General features: G+C 49.2%; 1 protein-coding gene across 2 annotated transcripts in view; it reads left to right on the forward strand.

The window, feature by feature from the left end:
• The first annotated feature begins 3665 nt into the window (after positions 1 to 3665).
• The window catches only part of TTLL6 (tubulin tyrosine ligase like 6), a 35359-nt gene continuing 16328 nt past the window's right edge, over positions 3666 to 22696 (forward strand). The window contains exons 1-11 of one of the 2 annotated variants that reach the window (XM_054688934.1): positions 3667 to 4165; positions 10013 to 10234; positions 11062 to 11102; positions 12170 to 12288; positions 12419 to 12549; positions 12673 to 12906; positions 14023 to 14179; positions 15067 to 15210; positions 15785 to 15870; positions 20415 to 20640; positions 22358 to 22533. In XM_054688934.1, the coding sequence (XP_054544909.1) occupies positions 14153 to 14179; positions 15067 to 15210; positions 15785 to 15870; positions 20415 to 20640; positions 22358 to 22533 (659 nt within the window). In that variant the 5' untranslated portion in view covers positions 3667 to 4165; positions 10013 to 10234; positions 11062 to 11102; ... (2 more) ...; positions 12673 to 12906; positions 14023 to 14152. Of the gene's footprint in view, positions 4166 to 10012; positions 10235 to 11061; positions 11103 to 12169; positions 12289 to 12418; positions 12550 to 12672; positions 12907 to 14022; positions 14180 to 15066; positions 15211 to 15784; positions 15871 to 20414; positions 20641 to 22357; positions 22534 to 22696 lie in introns of both variants that reach the window. The other variant, XM_037494007.2, reaches the window with a different exon arrangement.

Below are 22696 nucleotides of genomic sequence, written 5' to 3' on the forward strand. Positions count from 1 at the left end.
AAGAAGGTCCCTTAGTGTTTGCCATGTGGATTTTTCTGTTTCTGGTTTGCTTGGCACAAATCACCAAGAGCTCTGATTTCCTGGCTGTCACTCTCCAGGCCTAGAGGGGATGCCTGACAGGGTCAAAGCCCATTTTGCTCTACAGTGGGGGCAGCTCTACTGTTCACCCTGTGTTTGTTCCTGTCAACACTCCTGAAAGGACAGTGGTGCCAGACTCTGGCCTATTAGCTCCCGTTGCAGTGAACCCTCTCATAAATAAGCAGTTGTCAGGGATTTTAATGGAAACCCTCTGGAAGCCATAAATCTTTGCTGCTCCCTCCTGCATCCTCTCCCTCATTTCCATCACAATATCACTCCAGAGGGACCTGAGACCAAAGCATGAGCTTGGCAGAGCAAATTGGTAGGACACTGGGGAAAGAAAGAGCCAGGATGGGGGAGGGGAACAGAGGAGGGACAGTTGGTCTGAGGGAAGCATCTGCTGGGTGGCCAGTTGATGGTGGTCCCCTGCCCCCCTCCTCACCCCTCTCCTCCTACCCCGGGCCTTGGAAGGAGAAGGGGCAGGATAGCCCAAGGCCACCTGAAGGGAAAAGAGCAGAGACAGGAATGACGGAGAGGTTTCTGGACGAGCTGCAGACAGCTGCTAGTTCCACTTTGGGCCCTGCAGCATGGCTGAATGTCAGTGTTTGCTTGGGTTTAAACCACGCCTTTGCTTTGAACCTCCTGTCTGGGCCAATCAGCATGTGAAGTGACTGCTTCCTGAGTTAGGAGAAATCTTTTTTTTTTTTTAAAGATTTATTTTATTTTTATTTATTTATTTTATTTATTTATACAAGCACTGGGTACAGTCAGAAGCGCGGGAGGGTGAGCGAATCCACCAGAGCCAGAGCGGGGAGCAGAGCAGGCAGAAGGACAGAAGTACACTGCTGAGGGGAGCAGCGGGCGGCAGGAGAGGTCTGCGCGCCATGTGGGACCCTCCTCAGGTGGCCGGGGAGCAGCCGGGGGATCGAACTGGCACTGCAGAAGCTGCGGGCAGCTTCGCAACCCAGCGCTCAACCGCTGCGCCACCGGGGAGGCCCAGTTAGGAGAAATCTTTCCATCTACCGTTTTAGTTCTGAAAGGTAACCAAGTTTATTCATAAGCATATGAGAACACTCTGTAGTGAGTACTCTCCGATTAGCTGGGGATAAAGATTTATACCTTAGCTTACTAAGGGAGAGGTAAGCATTTAGGGTTTCAAAGGACAGCAAGTTCTTATGAGACTTGTTTACACAATTTTGGTGGGAGTGTCCATCTGTCCACGGATAGAACCTCCCTGCCTGGAGATGAGGGGCAGGGAGCTGTGGAGCTGACTGTTTAAAGCTCTGTTTTATTCAGATAAGGGAAGTTCAGGGAGATTTCGTTCTGCATCTGCTAGAGGACTTTAAAGTCCCTTCCCAGCCATTTCCCCAATATCTTAGCACAGTATGAGGTCCTGGGACACAATATTTCCAGAGAATCTGCTAAAAGCCTCTGTCCTGCAGGGAACTTTCCTGGATAATCCAACATGCTCCACCGTGCAGCTGCAGAGCCTCCGTTTGCCATTATTTCTTTGCCTATAGGTTTTCTGAGAAGGTCCTCTTTCTCTCCCCCTTTTTGTGTCTTGCTTCAACTGTCCAAAGAGTTCTATCCTCAGTGGAGACTGAAGATCAAGTGAAGTTTTTTTTGTTTTTTTTTTTAAGGTAAAGGGATATGCTTTATTATTGGCTGAAATATCCTGAGATCAGAAGCTGCTACTGGGGTAGGGATTCAGATGAAAGGTAAAGCTATTGAATGTCTCTTTGTGGGATTTTCTAATTAAAAAAAATAATAATAATTATTCTGGTAACAGTGGATTACAACGCTGTTATTGTTTTGGGGGTTTAGGATCTCCCCCTTCAGGTGTTGTTACTACACCACACCCACCACCCACGCACCCATAGTCCACCACCACAGTCCATTGTGTTCACTTGCCACTTTTCTCAACCCTCCTCCACCTCTGGTAACCACAGTTCTACCATCCGGTTTCTAAGGTTTGTTATTAGTTTTATCTGACCTTTTGTTTTGTTTCTCTTTATTCCATATATACATGATACCATCCAGTATTTATTTTTCCCCTTCTGATTTATTTCACTTAGCATAATCCCCTCCAGTTCCATCCATTTGTCACAAATGGCAAGAGATTGTCTTTTTAAGAGCTGAGTAGTATTCCATTGTTTATCTATACCTCATCTTCCTGATCCACTCATCTGCTTTTGGACAAGTAGATAGTTTCCACAGTTTGACTTTTGTAAATAGTGCTGCAATAAACATGGGAATGCATATTTCCCTTTGAATTAGTGTTTTTGTATCCTTCAGCCAGTAATCTAAGTCTCACTCCTTGGGACTGTACCATCCTTTTCTAACAGGAACAGCTGCATTTCAGTAACATCAAGTCAAGCATCTGGAAATTGCTCAAGAGCGAGGAAGAAGAACATAGGCAACAAAAATCCTTGGCTTTATCCATAAAGGAGTTTCCTAAAAACATGATTGTTCAGGACTTTAAAGTCCACCTTCAATTAATCCAGACGGAAACAGTTCTACAGCCTGCCAGGAGTCCTGCTGGCAGGAGTTTGGGTCTGGGCTCGTGGAATGAACGAACTATTTGAATCCTATCATTAATTCCAATGCCCCACCTTTCTGAAGACAGCCAAGACCCCTGCCCCCTGGGTGGCCCTCTATCAGCCAGTTCAGGGGAGGGGCGATGACCCCCACAGTCTGGAGGAGATGTCATAATTCAGTAAGGCTGGGCGATTCATTATAGGTTTGCGATACCCCTTTTCCTGTAAAGAAGCTAAAAACCTCAGACAGGCAGACTTGGGTCTCAATGTCGAGCACTCTGCAAGGCGCCTCTTCTTCCTGGTTTGGATATTTACCTTCCAAGCCGACCTAAGCGCCCCCCTCCCAGAGCAGCCAGCGCCGCTGGAGAGCTGCAGGCAATCCAGACGTTTCAGACCTACGCGGGCCCAGCCGTTGGCCGCACCCGCGCGCTGCACGCAGGGGGCGCGGGCCCGAGGGCAGGAAGGGGGCGCGGGCCCCGGCGCGGGGTGGGCGGCGGAGGCGGGCACGCGGCGCGGCTGGGCGGGGACGCGCGGAGGACTAGCGGTAGCGGGGCCCCGCGCGGCCGGAGCAGGACCCGGCGTCCTCCGCGTCTCCCGGGACAACCTCGGGCGCCGCCCTCCAGGAGCGCGGGGGCGGTTATTTTGATTCGGGAGCAGGGGGCGTGGCATCTCACCTCGAGGACCAATCGCAGGCCTAGAAAGCCCTATATGCAAATCCGCGGGCCGGACGGACCAAATTGGGAGGAGCTTAGTTTGGGGTTTGGGGTGGTCGGGCAGCCCGTGCAGGCGTGTCTGCTTAACCCTTCCAAGAGGGCGCCCGAAAGTGTGAGAGCGACACGGGCTGCGGAGCAGGGGCGACACGGGGGAGAGGGATCGCGGTAAGAGCGCCCCGGAGGCTGTGCGGGCCCCGGACTGCGGTGTCCTAGAGGCTCCCCACTGAAAATCTGGTTCTGCACCCGCGCCCGCGTCCCCCCACGGTGCCCGGTACCTCAGAGCTGTTCGCTCTGCCCGCCCTGGCGGCGTTCTACGCCCAGCACACGGCCCTGCGCCCATGGCTCCGCGGCCCGGGTCTCCCCGCGTCTCCAGCTAACCGCTCGCCCGCTTCCCCGCCCGCACTCGCGCTGGCCGCTGAAATACCTCACCCCCTTCCTAACCCTCCGTACCCCGAAGCCAGGACCCGGTTCCCACACTGACCCTTCTTTTCCCAGCTCCATACCCCCACCTGTCCCCACCTTTCTCCCACACCCGGGTCTCCCTCCCAGTGCACCCTGCAGCTCCTGCCCTCCCTCGACCTCCCAAACCGGTGTCCTCAGGAAACTGTTCCTTGGATACCAGAGATCTCTGGGTATCTAGCTGAGCTTGCTCTGCCTCCTCCTTCCCCGCCACTGGGTCCTTCTCTGGATCATTTTTCTTTCTGTGTTATTTCTCACCTACCTGAGGGAAAACTCTCTTAGGCTTGAGGAAAGTTCTTCTGTAGGATTCGAACCCTAAGAAAAATGTAACTTACCTTTGGGGGTGACGTGGGAAGGAGCTAACGTCTTTTAGCACAGGTATGTTCCAGGCCCTTCAATAAGTTACTTAATATGCACCTCATCCTAGCGTGTGTTTTCATCTTATAATATAGCCCTTATATTGAACCAAACACTCCTGTAAGAGCATTAGAAACCTTAACTGCATCTTTAGAAACCGTAACAACCCCATAAAATGAATTGTTTTTATTACCCTCATTTTACTTATAAGGAATCTCATATTGGGTCTCCCTTGGTGACGCAGTGGTTGAGCGCTGGGTTGCGAGGCTGCCTCTGCAGCGCCAGTTCAATCCCTGGCCACGGCGAGGGTCCCACAAAAAAAAAAAAAAAAAAGGGAATCTTATATTATGCGGACTTGAATGTCATCTTTTATTGTATTATGTATTATGAGGTACAGAGAGACTCAGTTAAACTCACCCAAGTCACACTTTCAGTGTTAGGGTTGGCATTTGGACTGGGATCCACCTGTGTTTGCTAATAATGCAGTGAGTATTATTATGGAGAAAATGGCTGTTCAGAGCCTGACCTGAAAATTGCATCTTCCAATCTTGTAGAATTCCTCAATTTCCAGCAGAATAAAAGATGACATTTAAGTCAGCAAGATTCTTATTGTTCTCAGTGAATGTGGCAGGTCATTGTCAGCACTTCTTACTGGCAGAACCCTTGAACAGTTGAGTGCTCCCTCCTCCCTAATTAGTTTGCATTTTGCCAAAGACCCCTTTAAGCTGTGTTGAGATTCAAGGGGTGGCTAGAATGAAAAGCCAAAAGGCCATAGTAGGCATTTCATTCTGTGAATGAAAACTCAAAATATAAGAAATTTCTCCATATGAAGCTTTTATGTTCCTTGTGGCCTTGTAATCACAGGGAAGAGAGGGAATGAGGGAGGAGACATACCAAGTCAAAGAGACAAAGCTGAAAGCAATATTTAGAGGTCTTACCTCCACATCTCCTTCCCCCTCCATCCATTTTGGCTTTTCCAAGAGCTAGCCACTGGAGATTTTCAGAGGGATGCTTCTAGTAGGGGAATGAGGACTCATGGATGAAAAGGGAAGGTGGAGGTACAGGAAAACCTATTACTGGTAGGGAGAGAGGGAAGGCCAAGGCAGACAAAGTAGGAAAGCTCTTCAGTGCCATATTTATTGCTATAGACTGGAAGAAAAGTCTGGGCTGTGATGTTCAGGATGAAAAAGCTTGGCTAAAACTTGAAACATGCACTTTTAAGGCTTTTATCACTTAATCAATCATCAAATTCTTTCCTCCCATTTGCAGGATATCCATGTTAATTCAACCTTGCACAAAAAACACACAAACCAGTGAACGCTTCCCACCATTCTGTGACGCTTTTAGGGGAAAGAAACGTAGTTAACACGTATAGTCCTTCAGAAGTTGAAATGAGACCTGGTTCCTCCTTTGAGATTTTCCAAACAGCCTGCAAAGTGTTTGCAGGGAACCATCCCAGTGCTCACCCTCTCCCCCTGGTGGCCAGGAAAAGACATTGTCAGGATTTGGTTGGGAGCCTCTCAACCATCCCAAGATCAAATCCCATTCTAAAATAGAAGGAAACATCAGTCCCCCACCCCCACCCCCCACTGTTTTTTTTATTATAAATTTTATTTTTATATTCCCCATACAATTGCTCCACCCCCCACTGTTTTAACTATCTCTTTGGAAAGGTCAACTGAATGTGTCTTATGTCACTAAGAAAAAACAAAGATATTTACTACACTTGCTACATTGGTAGCATAACTTAGTCTACTATTTTAAACTCCTCAGAGCACTTAGTTCACATTACCTACCCACTAACCTGACATAATAGAAAGATAAGCAGAGGGGGCCGGAGGCTGGGGCATCAGTCCTGGCTCTGTTGAATTGTGCACTGGTCATATGCAAATCCTCTTCCCTAGCTGGGAGGGGGAAATTTCAAAACTGTCTCTAAGAAAAGCAAACAGGTTGGACTCGACACACTCATAAGTCCCTTCCAACTATAATATGCTCCATAAGAGCTTAGAAAATGTTCTAATTACACCCCAAAATAAGAGCCCTTGTGCCGTGTGGACATTGGTGAAAAGAAAGAGTGAAAATAAGAACAAAGTAGAAATAATAGAAATCCCAGGTTATGGATGAATCTAGGGAGATTCCGTCCTCTTGCTAGAGGTGGGAATTTAGAGGCAGTTGGGGGAATATGAGACCAACTGATTCTTAAGGGACTAAAATCACCCAGACTCCTGGGAACTAAAAGATCAGTTGCTTCATGTTACTGTCACACCGTTTATGGGTGATAAGCAGAGAGAAAAAGGTGGAGTGTGAAAGAGTCAGGCTGTGTGTCAGACAGACATGGCTTCTAACCTCTCCCTGCCTTGGACTTGTCATCTGTAATGGGAGGAAGATACTATGTGCTATAATCTGTGCTAGGATGAGGCATTATGTATATGAAGTGCTTTAGTATAATCTCAGCCATCACACTGCAGCTGTTTGTTAAGGGTTTAAAGCCACACCTCTGAGCGCAGAAGTCCCTAACTGCGGTGTGTGGATATATTTTACTCGCGTGTGTTCTCTTTAGGTCTCTTGCCTCTCCTCCTTTGATTCCTCAGAGCTACAATACTGCTCTGGACAGCCAAATTGTTAGGCAGCAGAGTAGGGGGGAGTCCCTGGGTTAGCAGGGAGTAGTTGCTGAGATTAAATAAGAGAAGTCTAGTAGAACAACATAAGGCCCACATCTGAAAAGTCTCAGAGGTTTTGGTTTCAGCTAGATCAAATCTTATTCTTCTTCTGAAAATGGGGGCGTTAACTTTTTTTCTGGTACAGCCCTGGGGAAAGCAGTTTTTGTTCTAACTTGTTACTGCTTGGAGGCCAGAAATATTTTCCAGAGGAGGACTGGAAAATTTGGTTTATGGAGCCAGACGTGTAGCCTAAACAAGAGTGGTGTTGTGGGTATGAGGAAATGGTCCCTCTGATTTAATGTTATAAGGAAAATAGCAGCACGAGCATAACTGCTGCTTAGCTCCTGCATCTGGGAGACAATAGGGAATGTTACGGACTGAGGCAGACCGGAAAATGTCTAAAGAGGTAACCATTACTTGGTTCTGGTTGACTGCTGGAGTGACGCAATGAGAACCAACTTTTCCAAAAGAAATAGAAATATGTATCATCAGGTACTTCTATTTAACAACTGTAACAGCAACACACAACTGTAGCCTGTTTCTACGAGCTACATTTAGGGTGCAAGCCCCATAGACAACCTTTTAGGGAGGTAGTCTCTGTCAGGAGGCTTTGGAGAGAGGCCAGCAGGATTTAGCCTTGCATTAAAAAGGAAATAGAGGGTTGGGGTGAGGGTTGGGGTGCCCTGGAGAAAAAGACTAAAAAATCAAAAAATAATGACATATGCCAATGACTATTGTTTGATATCTTCCATCTGTCTCCGGTGCCAACCAGGTGACCTCTCGTTTCACAGGTAACCTAGAATACATTGGCACACAGGCAAGAATGCTGCAGTGAACAGGTTTTTTTTTTTTAAATTACATGGGCCCAGCTCCTGACTCTGTGCCTCGTGCCTTTCCACACAAGAGTAAGCAGAATTTGACCATTATGGGGGTTCTTGTCTTTGAGGCAGACAAAAGCAGACATGAGTTGTTCTCACCACTTGGGCAAGGACTCGAAAAAGGACAAAACAATGGCAACTCAGAGATCCAATTCGGGGTCAGTTTTCTCTCCTCAAGTTAGCATTAACCTTTAGGTAAACGGAGACACTCCTCCAGGGCTTGGTAAATAGGTGCCCTAGCGGAGGGATAGGGGAGTAGAGCTGACTATGGTTTACTTGGAAGAAAGGAGAAGCCCAAGGTCAAGATTTCCTGTACCTTAATCCTCTTGAACTTTGCAAGAATGTGCCCATTCACCGGGGCCCAGGTTTCACTGGTTAGCTGTACTGAGCACAATTCTTGCTGTCCCTTGCTCAGGTGTCCCCATGAAAAGGACTTGGATATAAGTGGCAGCTTCCTCAGCAACAGAGAGATAAGCCACAATCCTTGGTGGACTTAATAATTCTGCCTTTCTTCTCGGGGGTGTTGTGAGCATTCTACGAGATGGTGTATGTGACTATTCTCTGAAATGCCTCAAGAACTATACCCACATAAGGGCTTGTTATTTGTAGGTAGCCTCTGAGTTAGAGGTGCCGCCCCTCCACCAATTTAGGCTTGGGATAGGGACAGAGAGGTGCTAGGGTGTAGTAACATTAAAAACATGGCCGTGGGATATAAAGCTTGTCTAGAATTAGCAAGCTTTGGTTCGGAGGGGGCGATTCCCAAGAGATCTCATGACTGTGGTGAGCGTGTTATAATTGCATGTCGCTGGTAGTAGTCCCAATTGTTGGAACCCCTCTGGGAAACAACATGGTGATATAAATAAATAAACACATACATAAATATCAGAAACTACATAATTTTCATATTCATTAAACTGATGATCGTGGTTCTGGATAGAAGCTTAAGAAAATAATCGTAAAGCAATAAATTGAAAGGGTGCATTTTAGAGCTATTTATACCATGGAAAAGCCAAAAGCAATTTGTGTTGCCAGCAATAGGGCAATGGTTGGTTAAATTTAGTAACACATCCCTTCAATGGGATGTTGTTTAAAAGACTAGAAGCATGTGGAAGTTGCCACATCCCAAAGGGAGTTTATGATATGATACTAAATGGGCAAAAAGCAGATGCAAAATTGTTTGTTTTGATTAGAATGATGAGAATAGTGAGGTTGAAAATTAAGAATGAAAGAAGATACACAAAGGGTCAAGGTTGTTATGTTGGGGTAGAAAAACTACAGGTGATTTCCCACCCTACCCTTTTCTAAACCTCCTTTAATGTTATCTATAGCAACAACAGTAATAAATTCGAATGAAGATATTATTAATATCTTTGGGAAAAAATACCCATGAGTTTGTGAGGGAACGATGGGTAGTAAGTGGCAAGAGGAGCGCAGGCATCAAAGCAGAGGGGCTGAAATGGTGAGGAGTTGGCAGGGTTTGGGGAGGCGAGGAGAGGAAGTGAGAACACCAGAATTTGGCCTTACAGTCACAGAAGTCTTGGATGGGAAGAGGTATGAATCAGCTAACTGGGCCTGGGCAGCCTGGATTACGCAGGAGCAAATGGAGCACATTCCTGAGGGGTAGGAAGCCAGGAGCCTTAAAAACCACTAAAACATTTGAAATTTCAAGCAACCATCAAAGAAGTCATTATAGGGGTGGGGAGTGAGAACTTTGCAGAACTTCTTTATAGGTGTTGTACAGTTTGATCTTGTTTTTAATTGGGTCTTAGGGGAGATGCGGCAGCCTTTTCTGCGGCTGGGCTCTGTGAAGGTCTACATTTGGCCCTGGATTTCCGTTTTGTTCAGTCATCTCTGGACCACACGAGCAACCGTTGCATTCACTCTCAGATTGGTGCAGGAGGTTCAGTGCAGGGCCCAAACAGTTAAGGGACCTCCTCCAAGCACCTCATCTGCACCCTCTGGGACTAATTCCCTCAGCTAGGGAGGCTTTGGACTTGTTTCTGAGGCTGTCTCTAGACACTCACTCACTTTAATAATAAGATTGTTTACCAGGTGGTGCCATGCATAGCATCTCAGCCTGCTCCTGAGAACCCCAGGTGGGAAAAAGCAGGGCCACCGTTGGTTGAGTGAGTCCCCAAGGTCATAGTCAGTGGCAAAAGGTGGGATCAGCTCCCTCCTGGAGCTGGCACTAACCCTGCAGGTGGGTGGCATTTTATAACCAGAAATCTGTTGCCTGGTGGCCAAACCCTGGTCCACCACTCACATGAGTAAGGTAGGGGGTCCCCCTGCAGGTGGATCCAAGTAACTGCTGCTCCTTCTGCCCTCTCCAGGGGGCAGGTGTATTTCCCCAGAGCCTCTGCGGGGGCCCAGGAGATGCCCCAGGGCCTGCCTTTGGAAGGCGAGGAAGAGACAGACTCGGAGGAGAGGGAGGACAGTTCCATAGAAGATCTGAAAGAAATCAGCACCCTGGCTTTTGTGAGAGAGAACACAGGGGCCCAAAAGGGCCTTCAGAATGCCCAACAGCAAGGCAAGAAGAAGAGGAAGAAAAAGAGGTTAGGATTGAAAAGATGGGACATGGGGTGGGGAAGGAGGCCTTAGCTGTGGATAGGATTGTGACAGAGAAACCACGGGCTGAGACTGATCGTGTGCTGCAACTGGAAACCTCTTTTGACTCATTTAAAAAGAACGCACTTGTAATGATTTTTTTATAGAATCAAATAATGGTGTGTATATGCTAAAGCCACACTTTGTCCTAATCTTCATTCTGTATGTTTTTAATTAAAAAACAAAATTGTGTGGGGGAAGAGATTATCTCCTTCTTTTAAGAAAGTTCTTATCACCCTGGTGATGGAGGGTGCTTTAAATCTGACAGGACTGCCCTGGCTTCACAGGCTCTCACCTGAAGCTTCTGTACTTCAGTTCTTGTTTCGGATTTTGCCACATCTTGCTCCATTCTGGGGGGAAATGAATCACTGCTCAGACTCTCTGAGGCCTTGAGAGCTTGTCTTCTGTCTAACTCACAGTGTCTCTTGAGGGAGGAGAGGGAAGACCAATGAGTATTTTGGCCAAAAAGATTTTCAGCTTCTGTCCCTGATATGTCACCGGAGTGAAAGGATGGAGGAGGTGATGATGCTGATAGGAAGCTGAAGCATACTGAGCTGCATCTGCAATCCAGAGTTTCTACCTAGTGTCAGAGTGAGAGTACCGGCACCCGCCCTTTTGAGTGGTGTCATCAGGAAGGGGACGGTCAGTCCAGGCCTTAGGTGGCAGGTTGGGCTGCACGCAGCTCCAGCTGGGATGGCGTGTCTTGGGGTACAGTCACTTGTTCTGGCAGGCGTGTCTGTCTCTGTCTTGCTGCTTTCCGTTTTCTCTTTTCCAGATGATTGGTGATCAATCTATCCAGCTGCCGATACGACAGTGGTGAGTATCTGTTTAAGGGATCTATGATGGGGACCCACTGGATTCCCCCAAAGGCCTGGAAAGGGTCACTCTTGCATATTCTTCTTTTCCCTTCTTTTTTTTTTTTTCACATTTTAAAAGGACAGGTTTATTAGGAAAAGGAGAAAGAAAAAGAGAGCTTGTGCATGGTCTCAGGCAGGCAGGAGAGTGCACTCATATATTTTTGAGAATAAAAAAGAGTTGTCTCCAAATATTTGCTTCTTCCAGCTCAGTGAACTGTTTGAGGAGGTTGGGAATCTCATTCCAAGAAAATAGGGGCTTTGACACAATGGTGAGGACCTCGACTCTCACTGGTGCTTATCTGTGGTGATCTGGGGGTCTGGTTGTCCAGAAGCAGCTGTTGCTACGGTCAGTGACTCCTTTGAGCACAAGTCGCAGGCTGGAGTCATGCCTAAAGATAACCTACAGACCTACTCTGCGCAGTAAAGCACAGTGTGGTCATCATTTTCGTTTTGAATCAGAACGCTGTAAGCTGGCCCCGTGTCTCCCGATCACTGCAAGCACATGTTCCTTTCCAGGCCTTGAAGGCATTTTGAGTTTGTATTGGAATCAGTTGCCAGTTACTAATGCAAACAGAGACAAGGGAAGAAGGATGTGACAGCATATATGTGGTTTGGAAATACATTGTTTAATTTTTTTTCCTGTCCATTTACCTTACTAATTAAGCTTGACTTTGGTGATGTTAAGGATTAGTTTCTATTCCCTGAACAGTCAAGGCTTAGTGTTTGGAGGAAAGCCAGAGGCCTACTTCCTGGCAAGGGGAAGCAGTGCCCGTGAAACCTTCATACCAGATCACCTTCGGTGGGGACAGTGGGACATAAGCTGTATTCTTCCACAGCTTGCAACTCTCCACCTTCCTTTCTTGGCAATGGTGTGTCCAGTGGGGAAGATGGCTTCTCGCCCCAAGGAGTCGAGGTGTCTCCCAGCAGTGCTTGGTCTGGGAGCCCCAAGAAACATAACCTTCCCACCCCATGCTCCTCCCCCGCTTTCCAGGCTAACAGGCCTTTCTTGCTCCAACTCCATGGCAGTGCGGAGGGCCGCCCAGCAGTATGGCCTTCGAGAGGGTGGGGAAAACGATGACTGGACTCTCTACTGGACTGACTACTCGGTGTCACTGGAGCGGGTGATGGAAATGAAAAGCTACCAGGTATCTGGGTCAGAACTGGTTCTTCATATAAGTGTGGCATCCACTCAGTGGGACCCCTTCTTCTTTGACTAGTCCCTGAGAGGGACTCATGGGTATTCCCATCGTTCATGAATTCTGACTTCCTTTGCAGAAAATTAATCACTTCCCTGGGATGAATGAGATCTGCCGAAAGGACTTGCTGGCCAGGAATATGAGCCGCATGTTAAAGATGTTCCCTAAAGATTTCCACTTCTTCCCTAAGACCTGGTGTCTCCCGGCCGAGTGAGTGGCTGCCTATGCTCCCTCCCCCATGTGGCACTGCCAGCTACTCCTCCCTCTTGCCCCCACTTGCCTGGTTGCTACTTTGCCTTCCCAGCTGAGGTCCCATCTCTCTCTCCTCTTCAGGAAGAAAAAGATAAAGACTGTATGTGTCCAAGGTTTAGAAAACACAAGGTTCTGCCTCTACAATAGATGCCATTGAGGGGCTGGGTGCTTGAGAGCCTGTGCCAGAAGCTGGGAAGAGAATTTGTTCTGATACTGTTGATTTTGAACTTGTTCCAACCTTTTAACTCTACAGTGTCTGAATTGTTAAGGATGGGGAGCACTTCTGAAGGGAGTGAGGTAAAGGTTAGCACCCAGGTGAGGAGCAGGGAGGGCACGCTTGGGCTGTCTCCCCGGCAGCGTCTCGAGATAGTCAGCCCTTCCCCACCTCTGGTCCCATGTTACCCTTAGTGAGACTGGACATCCATTTCTGGTACATAAAATAGTCTGGACTACACCACAGAGAAACAGGAGAAATGTGAGATGATCTGGACACGATGTGGTGTTTGAGATGAGGTGAAGGAGGGCAGAGAGGTGTCCCCGTCAGAATTATAGTCATATGCCAAACCCAGAGGAATCCTACTCTCCCCTCTCCATCCAGGGCTTCCTCCAGCCAGGAGCTGCAGGGTTCCAGCCTTTCCTGGCTTGTCTGGAACAACTTTGAGCTTTAGCAACAACTGAGAAGGAAATGTGTTTGCCATCACGTCAACAGGTGCCTCCCAATTTCATGGCCACTGAGGAGCCTTGCTATTAAATGACTTTCTCCCCACCCCCACAAGGCTCCTTGGGGTAAAAATGCAAACCAAGAAGTAGAGCGAGGCTGAGATTTATAATCCATTAAGTTGGTTTATTTCTTCCTTAGGAAGATACTTTTTTCCATGTATATTCAAGATAGCTTTTGCCCCCTCATATTCTGGATGGAGTGGGAGTTATAAATGGAGAATCCAGAGTGGAGGGGAGAGATTGATCCATTCAAGGCTTGTCACTTGTCAGGGCTTGTGTCAGATCTGGAACTCCAAATCCATCTGCAACCTCAGAGAACCCAGTGACCTGGATTAGAGCTCCCTTTCAGGGTACACAGCATGTAGCAGCCTGCACAGGGTCATGTCGCCCATCGCCATGAGAGATAGGTGGCATTAACCTCATTGTGTAGATGATGGAATTGAGGCTTAGATAGTCAAGTCCTTGCAAAGGACTACTCAGCTGGCAATGGTGTTGCCTGGGCTTAATTCCAGGCCTGAATCACTTCAAAACCTGCGTCTCTACTGTGTGCGCCCGTGTCTCCTGTGGCTGGTCGGCTCAGCATCTGTCAATTCCAGGGTTTTTGTCATATTGGATAGTTTGTTTTTTTTTTTAAATAAAGAGCTAGACTTCCTTTTCACTGCTCCCCAGCTAAAGGTGCATCTCTTTCTCATTCCCTCCCTGCTCTCATAGCTGGGGAGATTTGCAGAATTACAGCAGGTCAAGAAAAAATAAGACATACATTTGTAAGCCGGATTCGGGCTGCCAAGGAAGAGGTATATTTATCACCCGGACGGTGAAAGAAATCAAACCAGGGGAGGATATGATCTGTCAGCTCTATATTTCAAAGGTACTTCCTCATTGTGGTTATTTATCTGTCACCCACACAACCTCAGGCTCGAGCCCCACTGGATGGAATGTGAGCTAAGGGATCAGAGGGTGTGGGTGTGAGTGATTTTGCCACACAGAGCCCTCTGATCAGAGACGTGACATGTACCTGGGCCAGGATGTCCCTTACCCTTGCACCCTCGTCAGTCAGTCTGGCTCCGCCAGGCTGGCCTCTTGCCTCTAACAGACATTAGTTGGGAGAGCACCTTTGTCCTGTGGGAAGTTTCACCTCATTTGGGTGAGGGGAATATTCCAGGAGAGATAATGGCAACCAGCTTTACTCTGTGACTGGAGGTCAGAAGCTACAGGGTAAAGCCCTCTGAAGGGAGGGTTCTTGGAGGAAGGGGGGCTGGCTGGCAGCACAGGTCAGTAGGGCAGGGAAAATTCTTTTTTTTTTTTTAAAGATTTATTTATTTATGCATACAAGAACTGGGGTACAGGCCAGACGTATGGGGGGGGGTGAGAGGATTCACCAGAGACAGAGTGGGAAACAGAACAGGCAGGCTGACTGGAATACACTGCTGAGGGGAGCAGCGGGCGAGTCAGGAGAGGTCGGGCAGGGAGAATTCTTGCAGGAATGAAACAAAAGCACAGCCCTGGATGTTGACAGCATGTCCTACATGGCAGAACTTTTTAATGTCACCTTCTTTAGTTGCCAGGAGATCTCTTGGAGGTGGTACTTAGTGCCATTTGACAGATCAGAAAATCGAGGGACATGGGGTTTAGTGACATGGTCACATGGTGGGCTATAGAGCCCAGGTCCCTTGTGTCCCTCCCCAACCCTGGCCATACTTGCATTCTGATCTACAAGTTGAATTTCACCTCAAATGTTTGTGTCTCTCCTGCCAGCCCTTTATCATCGACGGGTTCAAGTTTGACCTCCGAATTTATGTGCTGATGACATCCTGTGACCCTCTCAGGATTTTTGTGTACAACGAAGGACTCGCCCGCTTTGCGACAACCTCTTACTCCCATCCCTGCACAGACAACCTGGTGAGCTCAGGGGACACGCCAGCGCCCCCTCTCCCTTAGTGTGTTTAAAACCTTCCTTTTGAGACAGCATGGGCACGACTGTCATTTGCTGAGCACTTACTGTGTGCCAGTTTGCATCTGTTCTTTCATTTAACCCTCCCAGGGGCCCTCAGAAATAGGGATTGTTGTTTCCAGGTGACAGATGAGGAAATGAAAACCAGAGTGTAAGGGACCTGTGCAAAGTCCCAGAGCCAGAAGGAGGTGAGGCTGGGATGCATGGCCTGCAGGCAAAGCCAGTGTCTCAGGCCCAAGGTGCAGAGGGAAAAAGAGCCTGGGAGAACCCATTCCTACCCCTGCGGCCCCCGCTCTCTGCAGGCACCACTCAATCTCGCTAGGAACTGGAGTTTCTTCTACTCTGGGCAGTGTTAAACCTGCTTACTTCCTCTCTTTTGCCAGTTTGCGTGAGCCTTCAGCCATACCCTTTCTCTTCCATCTCTTTAAGCCCTGGGGGGCTGGGGGGAGACATGGGAGGGGCAGAGAGGCTCTGAAGGCCTGCCCTTCTTCCTGACCCCACATACTTATGTTCTCTCCCCAGGACGATATCTGCATGCACCTGACCAATTATTCCATTAATAAGCACAGTTCTAATTTCATTCAAGACGCTCACACTGGCAGCAAGAGGTGAGGAAGCGGCTTCCCCTCCCCTTCCTTTCCCTTCCAGTCTCAACTGCCCTCTGGGACCTTGCCCGTCAGTGTTGCCGTCTTGGGTCATGTGGTCTCAGAAACTATTTCTTTTCCTCTAAACCCAGAACGGACTCCTTAGTCTCTGCCCTCTGACTGTTAATCATTAAAAGAAGGCCACATCGTAAACCCCGGGAGCTGGGGAAGAGGAGAGATAAACAGGGGCTGTTTCCCCAGCAGGGTATACACACACACACACACACACACACACACCCCTGCCTACCCACCTAGTACACTTGGCCCTTCTGATTTTTTTTCCCACCTGGCTAGAGTTTAGCACCTTCTGATGTTTGAAACCAAGAGATACTGATGGTGAGTCTGCCATGGGGCGTGGAGGTGCCGGCAGTTGCTCCTTGGCCCGTGGTTCCCCGGGGCAGGCGGGGTGTGCTCCCATAGACTTTCTGACAATGTGACACCAGGCCCTGGTGTGACATGACATGTGGCTAGCTGGCTTTAAGTTTCCCCAGAAGAAGTGGGGGAAATGAGACGAAGGCGTGAGAGTAGCTTCCCAAGTGGCTCATTCATGTTATTGTCTAATCCTGTCTCATCTGTGTTTTAAGAAAAAGAATGTGAACATGCCCAGTGAAGGGGGAGAGGAGGTGTGTACAGAGGCCCCTGTGTGTTGGGCCTGTGCCAGGGCTTTGTGTGCGTTTCCCCGTGGACTGCTCATATGGCAGAGGCTTTGTCATCTCCCCTGCAGGGGGAGAGCTGTGAGTTAGGTGCTGTCTCCACTGGACAGATGAGAGAACCCGCTCTGAGAGGTTGAGTGAGTTGCCCACAGCTGTAAGTGCCAGCGCAGGAGGCCAAGATGGCCTTTCAGACTGCGAGGCTCACACTCTTGCAGCTGCGCCAGGCTTCCAGGGACTGAGACACGGGCGACTGTCTGACTGCAGAGCCTTGGAGAGGCACGCCAAGTTTCACGACTCCCTCCTTCCTCCTTGGTGCTAGAGCTCCAAAACACAAGTGGATGATCCCCCCCGCTAAGCCTGGCTGAGGAGATGTGTGGGGCCTGGAGGAGAAATCACCTGTTCTGCCTGAAGCTCACCCGTCCCACCCCCTTCCCTACCTGAACTGCTGCCTGTGGCATGTGGAGTGGAGGTGCTCGGTGAGACCCGCCTTCCAGTCCTGACTGTGACTCCTGCTGGCTGAGTGAGCTTGGACAAGTCACTTCTTTGCTCTGGGCCTCCCTTTCCTGGGCTGCGGCACGAGGGCGTCCTGACCACTGTGTGAACGGCGTGGTGTTCATAGTCACACTGATTTTTCTGAGTAAGGGAATGCAGTCACGGGGCCCTCACTCCCCTCCTCCTGTAAGAACTAACAGCCCAGGCCATGATGGGGGTGTGTTGTGGGGTGCCAGGACTAAAATGAGGCTATGCAGTATTCTGCTGTCTTCCTTCTTCCCTCCCTCCTTCCTCTTCTTTCTTACCTCTCTTTCTCTCACCCCAGGCCTGGCCTCACCCTCTGCTCTCCTCCACCCACCTCTGCTGGAGCAGCTGTCTGGATTCCCCCCCCACCCCAAAACTTGGCTCAGCCTTTCTCCCCTCAGCTCCAGGCCCATCTCTCCTCAGTTCCACCTGGACGTCTCCCTGTTGCACCAACTTAGCATTTCCCAACATGGGCGTGTTCTCTCTCCTGGCACCACCCCAGCATTCCAAACTGGCATCTCTGCATAGCTCCCCACCGCTCCCTTCCACTCTGCAGGATTGGAGTCTCCGGTCATCTCGCATGTTTCCTTTTCCAGTGAGTCATTGGATTCCCCTGGCTCCTCCTTCCTTCCCACTAGGCCTTTCTCCAGCCTCAGACCCAGATGGCTGCACTGGCCTCCTTGCTCTGCTCCCTGCTCCTCTCACTACTTAACCTTCTGCACCTCCATTTTCTCATCTTTCAAATGACATGCAAAGTATGAACACTGGCGGGCCTCCGCACATGCGTGCCGTGAGACTCTGTTGAGATGTGTATGACTGGGCTTCAAAAGCAATCACCCTCATGTAAGCAGAGACTGCTGTCACTCTGACACTCCACGCCTTTGTTCCTTCCACTTTTGAGTGGCCAGTGTGACTCTCAACCGCCCAGAGTGTCAAATTCAAAACCTTCTACTTGACCTGGCCCAATTTCCCAGTTATTACTGCTACCTTATAGTCAACATTTTGCTTGTTGAGGGCTCGCTCTATGCCAGACACTGATCTTAGTAACTTATGTTCCTCAAGCCATTTAATCCTCACACAACCATCAGCACCACCAAGTAAGCGTTACTACCATCATCCCTGTTTTGCCAATCAGAAAACTGAGGTGTGAAGAGGTGAAGTAACCAAGGTCACACAGCTGGGAAGTGGCAGAACTGCTGGAATTCAAACTCGAGCCATTTAATTCCCAAGTCTGCACCCTGACCATTTGGTGATACTGCCTGTGCTGTTCCCTCCAGGGTGCCCTTGCGCTCATCTGGTGTCCAGGCCTTGCTCATTCCCACCTTCACCTTTGCTCAATTCCACCTGAGCCTGGAAGAGCATCCTTAAGGCCCTTCTGTCTCACGAAGCTCCCATGTTGCCCTTTCTGATCAGGTGCCTGGCTGTGGTCCAGCCTCGTGACACTGAGGGACCACATGACTGTCTTCTCGGTGGGCCTCACCTAACAGACAAGGGGATCGGGTTCCATCTCTAAGGACAAACCTGTGGCAGCTGAGTCTAACCCCCCACAGTAACTTGTCCACCACTGCACTCCACCGGCCCCATGGTCAATGTCAACTGTGGTCCATACACGCTCTTTGCTCTGGGCGCCTGTTTGTCGCGTGTCCCCGATTGTACTTCCCCTCCTCGAGGGTCAGATGGTGCCCTGGCCCTCTGATGCTTCCCGTGTTGCTGGGCAGAGTCCTTCTTTCCTGCTCTCCTTCCTTTTTTGTTTCTGTTTTCCATTTCTTCTTCCTCTTTTGAGACAATCTGCTTTGCATACTGACTGCTCCGCCTTGCCCCCACTTTGCTCTCCTCAGTTTGTGCCTATCAGCACCCTCAGTAAGATCCCACCCCGACAGATGGGGCTGCAGGCCTGGTAAGAGCGGTGAAGGAGAAGACAGAAAGCTGGAGGCCTGTCAGGCCTCTGGGGCAGAGGGCAGGCAGCTCAGTCTTTCAGGGTGCTAGCACATGGCTGGCATGCTAAATTGATCTGACTAATCACTGGGCTTATGAAATTACATTGTGATGTGCCTGAGTCCGCAAGAAAAGGTTACGTTGTTACATAAAGTCTGTTGTGAATCCTGGGATATGTATAATCTATTTGGGGAAAATTTATTTTCCAATTAGGCAAATTAAATACATTCCTTTGCACTTGAAAAGGTTGGCTTTAAGTGATCTGGAAAATTCATTCATGTGCAACACTCCATTTCATGACGATGAGGTGGGTCTCTGTGTGGGGTGGCTTTTGTGTGTCCATCTTGCATAAACGCAGTCTTGGCTGTTCATGTGTGTTGACTTCCCAAACGGCCCTCGGGCTTCCCAGATAGACGTGGCGATTTCTTGAGATCCCCTTGTTGCTCCGACTTTGCACACACAGCAGACCCTTAACAAGTATGCATTGTGCCATGTGCTCACCGACCCCTTCCTCCTTTGACTCTATTTACTGGGGCCCTGTGCGCTCTTTGAACTGCGCGGGTGAGTCGCTTGTCTTCTCATTCTCTTTCTCTTCACTCCCCTCATTTCCTCCACCCATATTTCCACTTTCCACTTTGACTCTGCACATGCTTTGTGTGTGTGTGTGTGTGTGTGTGTGTGTGTGTGTGGTGGGGGTGGAGGGTGTTGGAGGATGGGTAACTGGCCCCGCCATTGCCTCTTGGACCTATCAGACTTGCCCTTTCCCATCACTGCCCAGCTACGAGCTGACCTCACATGTTTCCTCACAGACCTCTCTTCTGTGATAGGGTGGCCAGCCATCTTGGTTTGTCTGCAAATGAGGGATTTCCTGGGATGTGGGAACTTTCAGTTCTAAAATCAGGGCTGCACCAGTTAGCCTGATGGTTGATTACCTTATTTGTGCAAATGTCCTAGGGCTGCCTTTTCCCCAAGGACAGCCCTAGAACTTGTTTCTGTGTCTTTATTGTTCCCAGAATCCCCTCAGATGGCTTAGATGGTACCCTCATAACAGTGTTCCTAAAGGCTCCCCACAACCTTCTAATGAACACCAGGTGGCTGGAAAACCATGGGCACCAAAGCAAAACCATGACGTAGGGTGTTGGGTTTTTATTTGTTCATTAAGTTTTCCAGGCAAGCCAGGTTGTTATATCTTCATCCTCTCCAAGGCTGTGAAAGCTTGATGAATGTGGCCTTGTGGTTCCTGCAGGCCCCTCCTGTGTTCATACAGCCTGAGTGTCCCCTGCCTCTTGGGTGTCCATCTCATTGGCTCTGGAGCCTATCTTCTCTGGAAGTTTCTGCTTCCAAGCCCCACCATCTTAGATGACCTGAGGAACCACCCTGTCTCACGGCCTATATCTCTTCCAGGAAGCTCTCCACATTTAACATGTTCATGCAGAACCATGGTTACAACGTCGAGCAGATATGGAGAGACATTGAGGACGTGATCATCAAGACTATCATCTCGGCCCACCCCATCATCAAGCACAACTACCACACCTGCTTCCCCAACCACACGCTCAACAGTGCCTGCTTTGAAATCCTGGGCTTTGACATTTTACTGGACCACAAACTCAAGCCGTGGCTGCTGGAGGTAGGGCTGTCCCGGCAAGGGGTGAAGGCTGCCCCTGTTATTGGGGCCTGTCAGCTTTAGGCTCATCCCTCTGCCCTCCTGGCTCACTTAAGATGGTTTCAATTACCTTTGCCAGGCCAGTCCCGCCCTCGTTGCTCACGGCCCGGGGCCTCTCCCTTAGCTGAGAAATGGCCACCAGAGGGGGGTAGACGGCCGGGAATTAGAGAGATCCCTGTGCCTTCTGGAGGCCCATCCAGGCTTGGAAATGCTGATTGATCACAAGTACAGAGCGATTCTAAAGACAACTCTACCTTTTTTAAGAGTAGCCCCCGGAAAGGGTGTGTTCTTTGTCAAAGGTGAGTTGACGATGTTCAGTATCAGAAGGAAACTGTCTGACCTGATGGTTCAGTTCCATGCGCCAGGAGAGAGGCCTGGGATCCATGGCTCTGGGGAAATTCACCCAGTGAATTTCCTGCCTGCCCCAGACATGAGGGATGTGGGTGAGGAGGAAGTGGAATTTTTCTGAGACTGCTTCTCATCCTGACTGGATTTGTGCTGGGCAGCACTCTCAAGTGACCATTCATCACAGGCAATGGGGCTGAGAAGGGACATGCAAGTCAGAGGTGCTAGTGCCAGCTGCCAAGGACAGTCAGCGTTCAGCAGAGAACCCAGAATTACACATTAAATTTCTATGGTTTCCTCTATTTCCGTGTGTGTGTGTGTGTGTGTGTGTGTGTGTGTGTGTGTATTTGTGTGTGTGTGGTGGGGGTGGTGATCGGAAGAATATGGCTGTTTAGGGCCTCCCTGGTGGAGCAAGGGGCTATGGAGCTATATCCGCAGCCACTGCAGCATGAATTCAATCCCCGCAGGCCAGGGAGGCCTGTACCCTAGTTCTTATATGCATAAATAATCTTTTTTTAAAAAAAGAATATGGCTATTTAGAGTTCTTTTGAAAAAAAAAAGATTTATTTTATTTATTTATGCATACAAGAGCTGGGGGTGTAAGCCAGAGGTGTGTGGGGTGAAAGGATTCACCAGAGACAGAGTGGGAAATAAAACAGGTGGATCTACTGAAATATACTGCTGAGGGGAGCAGCGGGTGAGACTGGATAGATCTGCTGCCCATATGGGTCACCTCCCTGGCTGGGAGTTGAACTTGTGCTGCAGTGGGTTAACCCCTTGCATCACCAGGGAAGCGCCTGTTTAGAGTTCTTACCCAAAGATCAGAATAAGCCACCTACAGCAAGCCTTCAGAAATTGCTAGAAATCCTCTAATGTCACCATAGTACCTCTGAACAGTATGGACTTTTCTGTGAGCAGAAATGAGTCCTCTATCTCCTCCTCCCCCCAACCCAAGTCAGGATCCTAAATGTACCCCTCCTTTCTGATCCTTACCTCCTGGCCCTCTGGCCCTCCCCACCCCACACTCCCCACTCCCTCCCCGGCACTGGCTCTATGAGATGCTAGTGCACAAGAGAGAACTCACACATCAGGTAGAGGGGAACTAAATAAGGCCCCTAGGCCCCCACCTCCACTCCCATGCTCCTTAAGAAAAAAGGCCTGAAATAAAAGCTAGTTAAGCTGAACTGGAGGGTCCATTTCCTCTGTTTCTCATTGTGTATCCCGTTTACACATTCCCCTGTTTCCCATCAGCTCATTTTGGAAACCAGGGCCCCAGGGTGGGCTTTGGCACCTCCCTGGCATCTTCCAGCCTCCAGCTCCTGTCCTGTCCTCACAGGTCAACCACTCTCCTAGCTTTTCCACTGACACATGGCTGGATAAAGAGGTGAAGGACAGTCTGCTGTACGACACCTTGGTCCTGATCAACCTGGGAAGCTGTGACAAAAAGAAAGTCCTAGAGGAGGAGAGACAACGGGGACGGTGTCTGCAGCAATGCCGTTCTCGAGAGAACAGGTACAGGGGTGCTGCCCCCTGCCCCCAAGCATCTTACCCATTCCTGGAAGCCTCTTCTCTATGACTGCCCTGCTCCCAATAAGACTGACTTGTCTGGATCCAAATTAGGACTCCACCATCCATCAGGTATATGACTTTTATGTCAAATCTCTAAGCCTCAGTG

This window comes from Talpa occidentalis, unplaced genomic scaffold (assembly GCF_014898055.3).
Source record: "Talpa occidentalis isolate TD23 unplaced genomic scaffold, MPIMG_talOcc4v2.1 talOcc4.7, whole genome shotgun sequence".
Classification (NCBI taxonomy): Eukaryota; Metazoa; Chordata; class Mammalia; order Eulipotyphla; family Talpidae; genus Talpa; species Talpa occidentalis.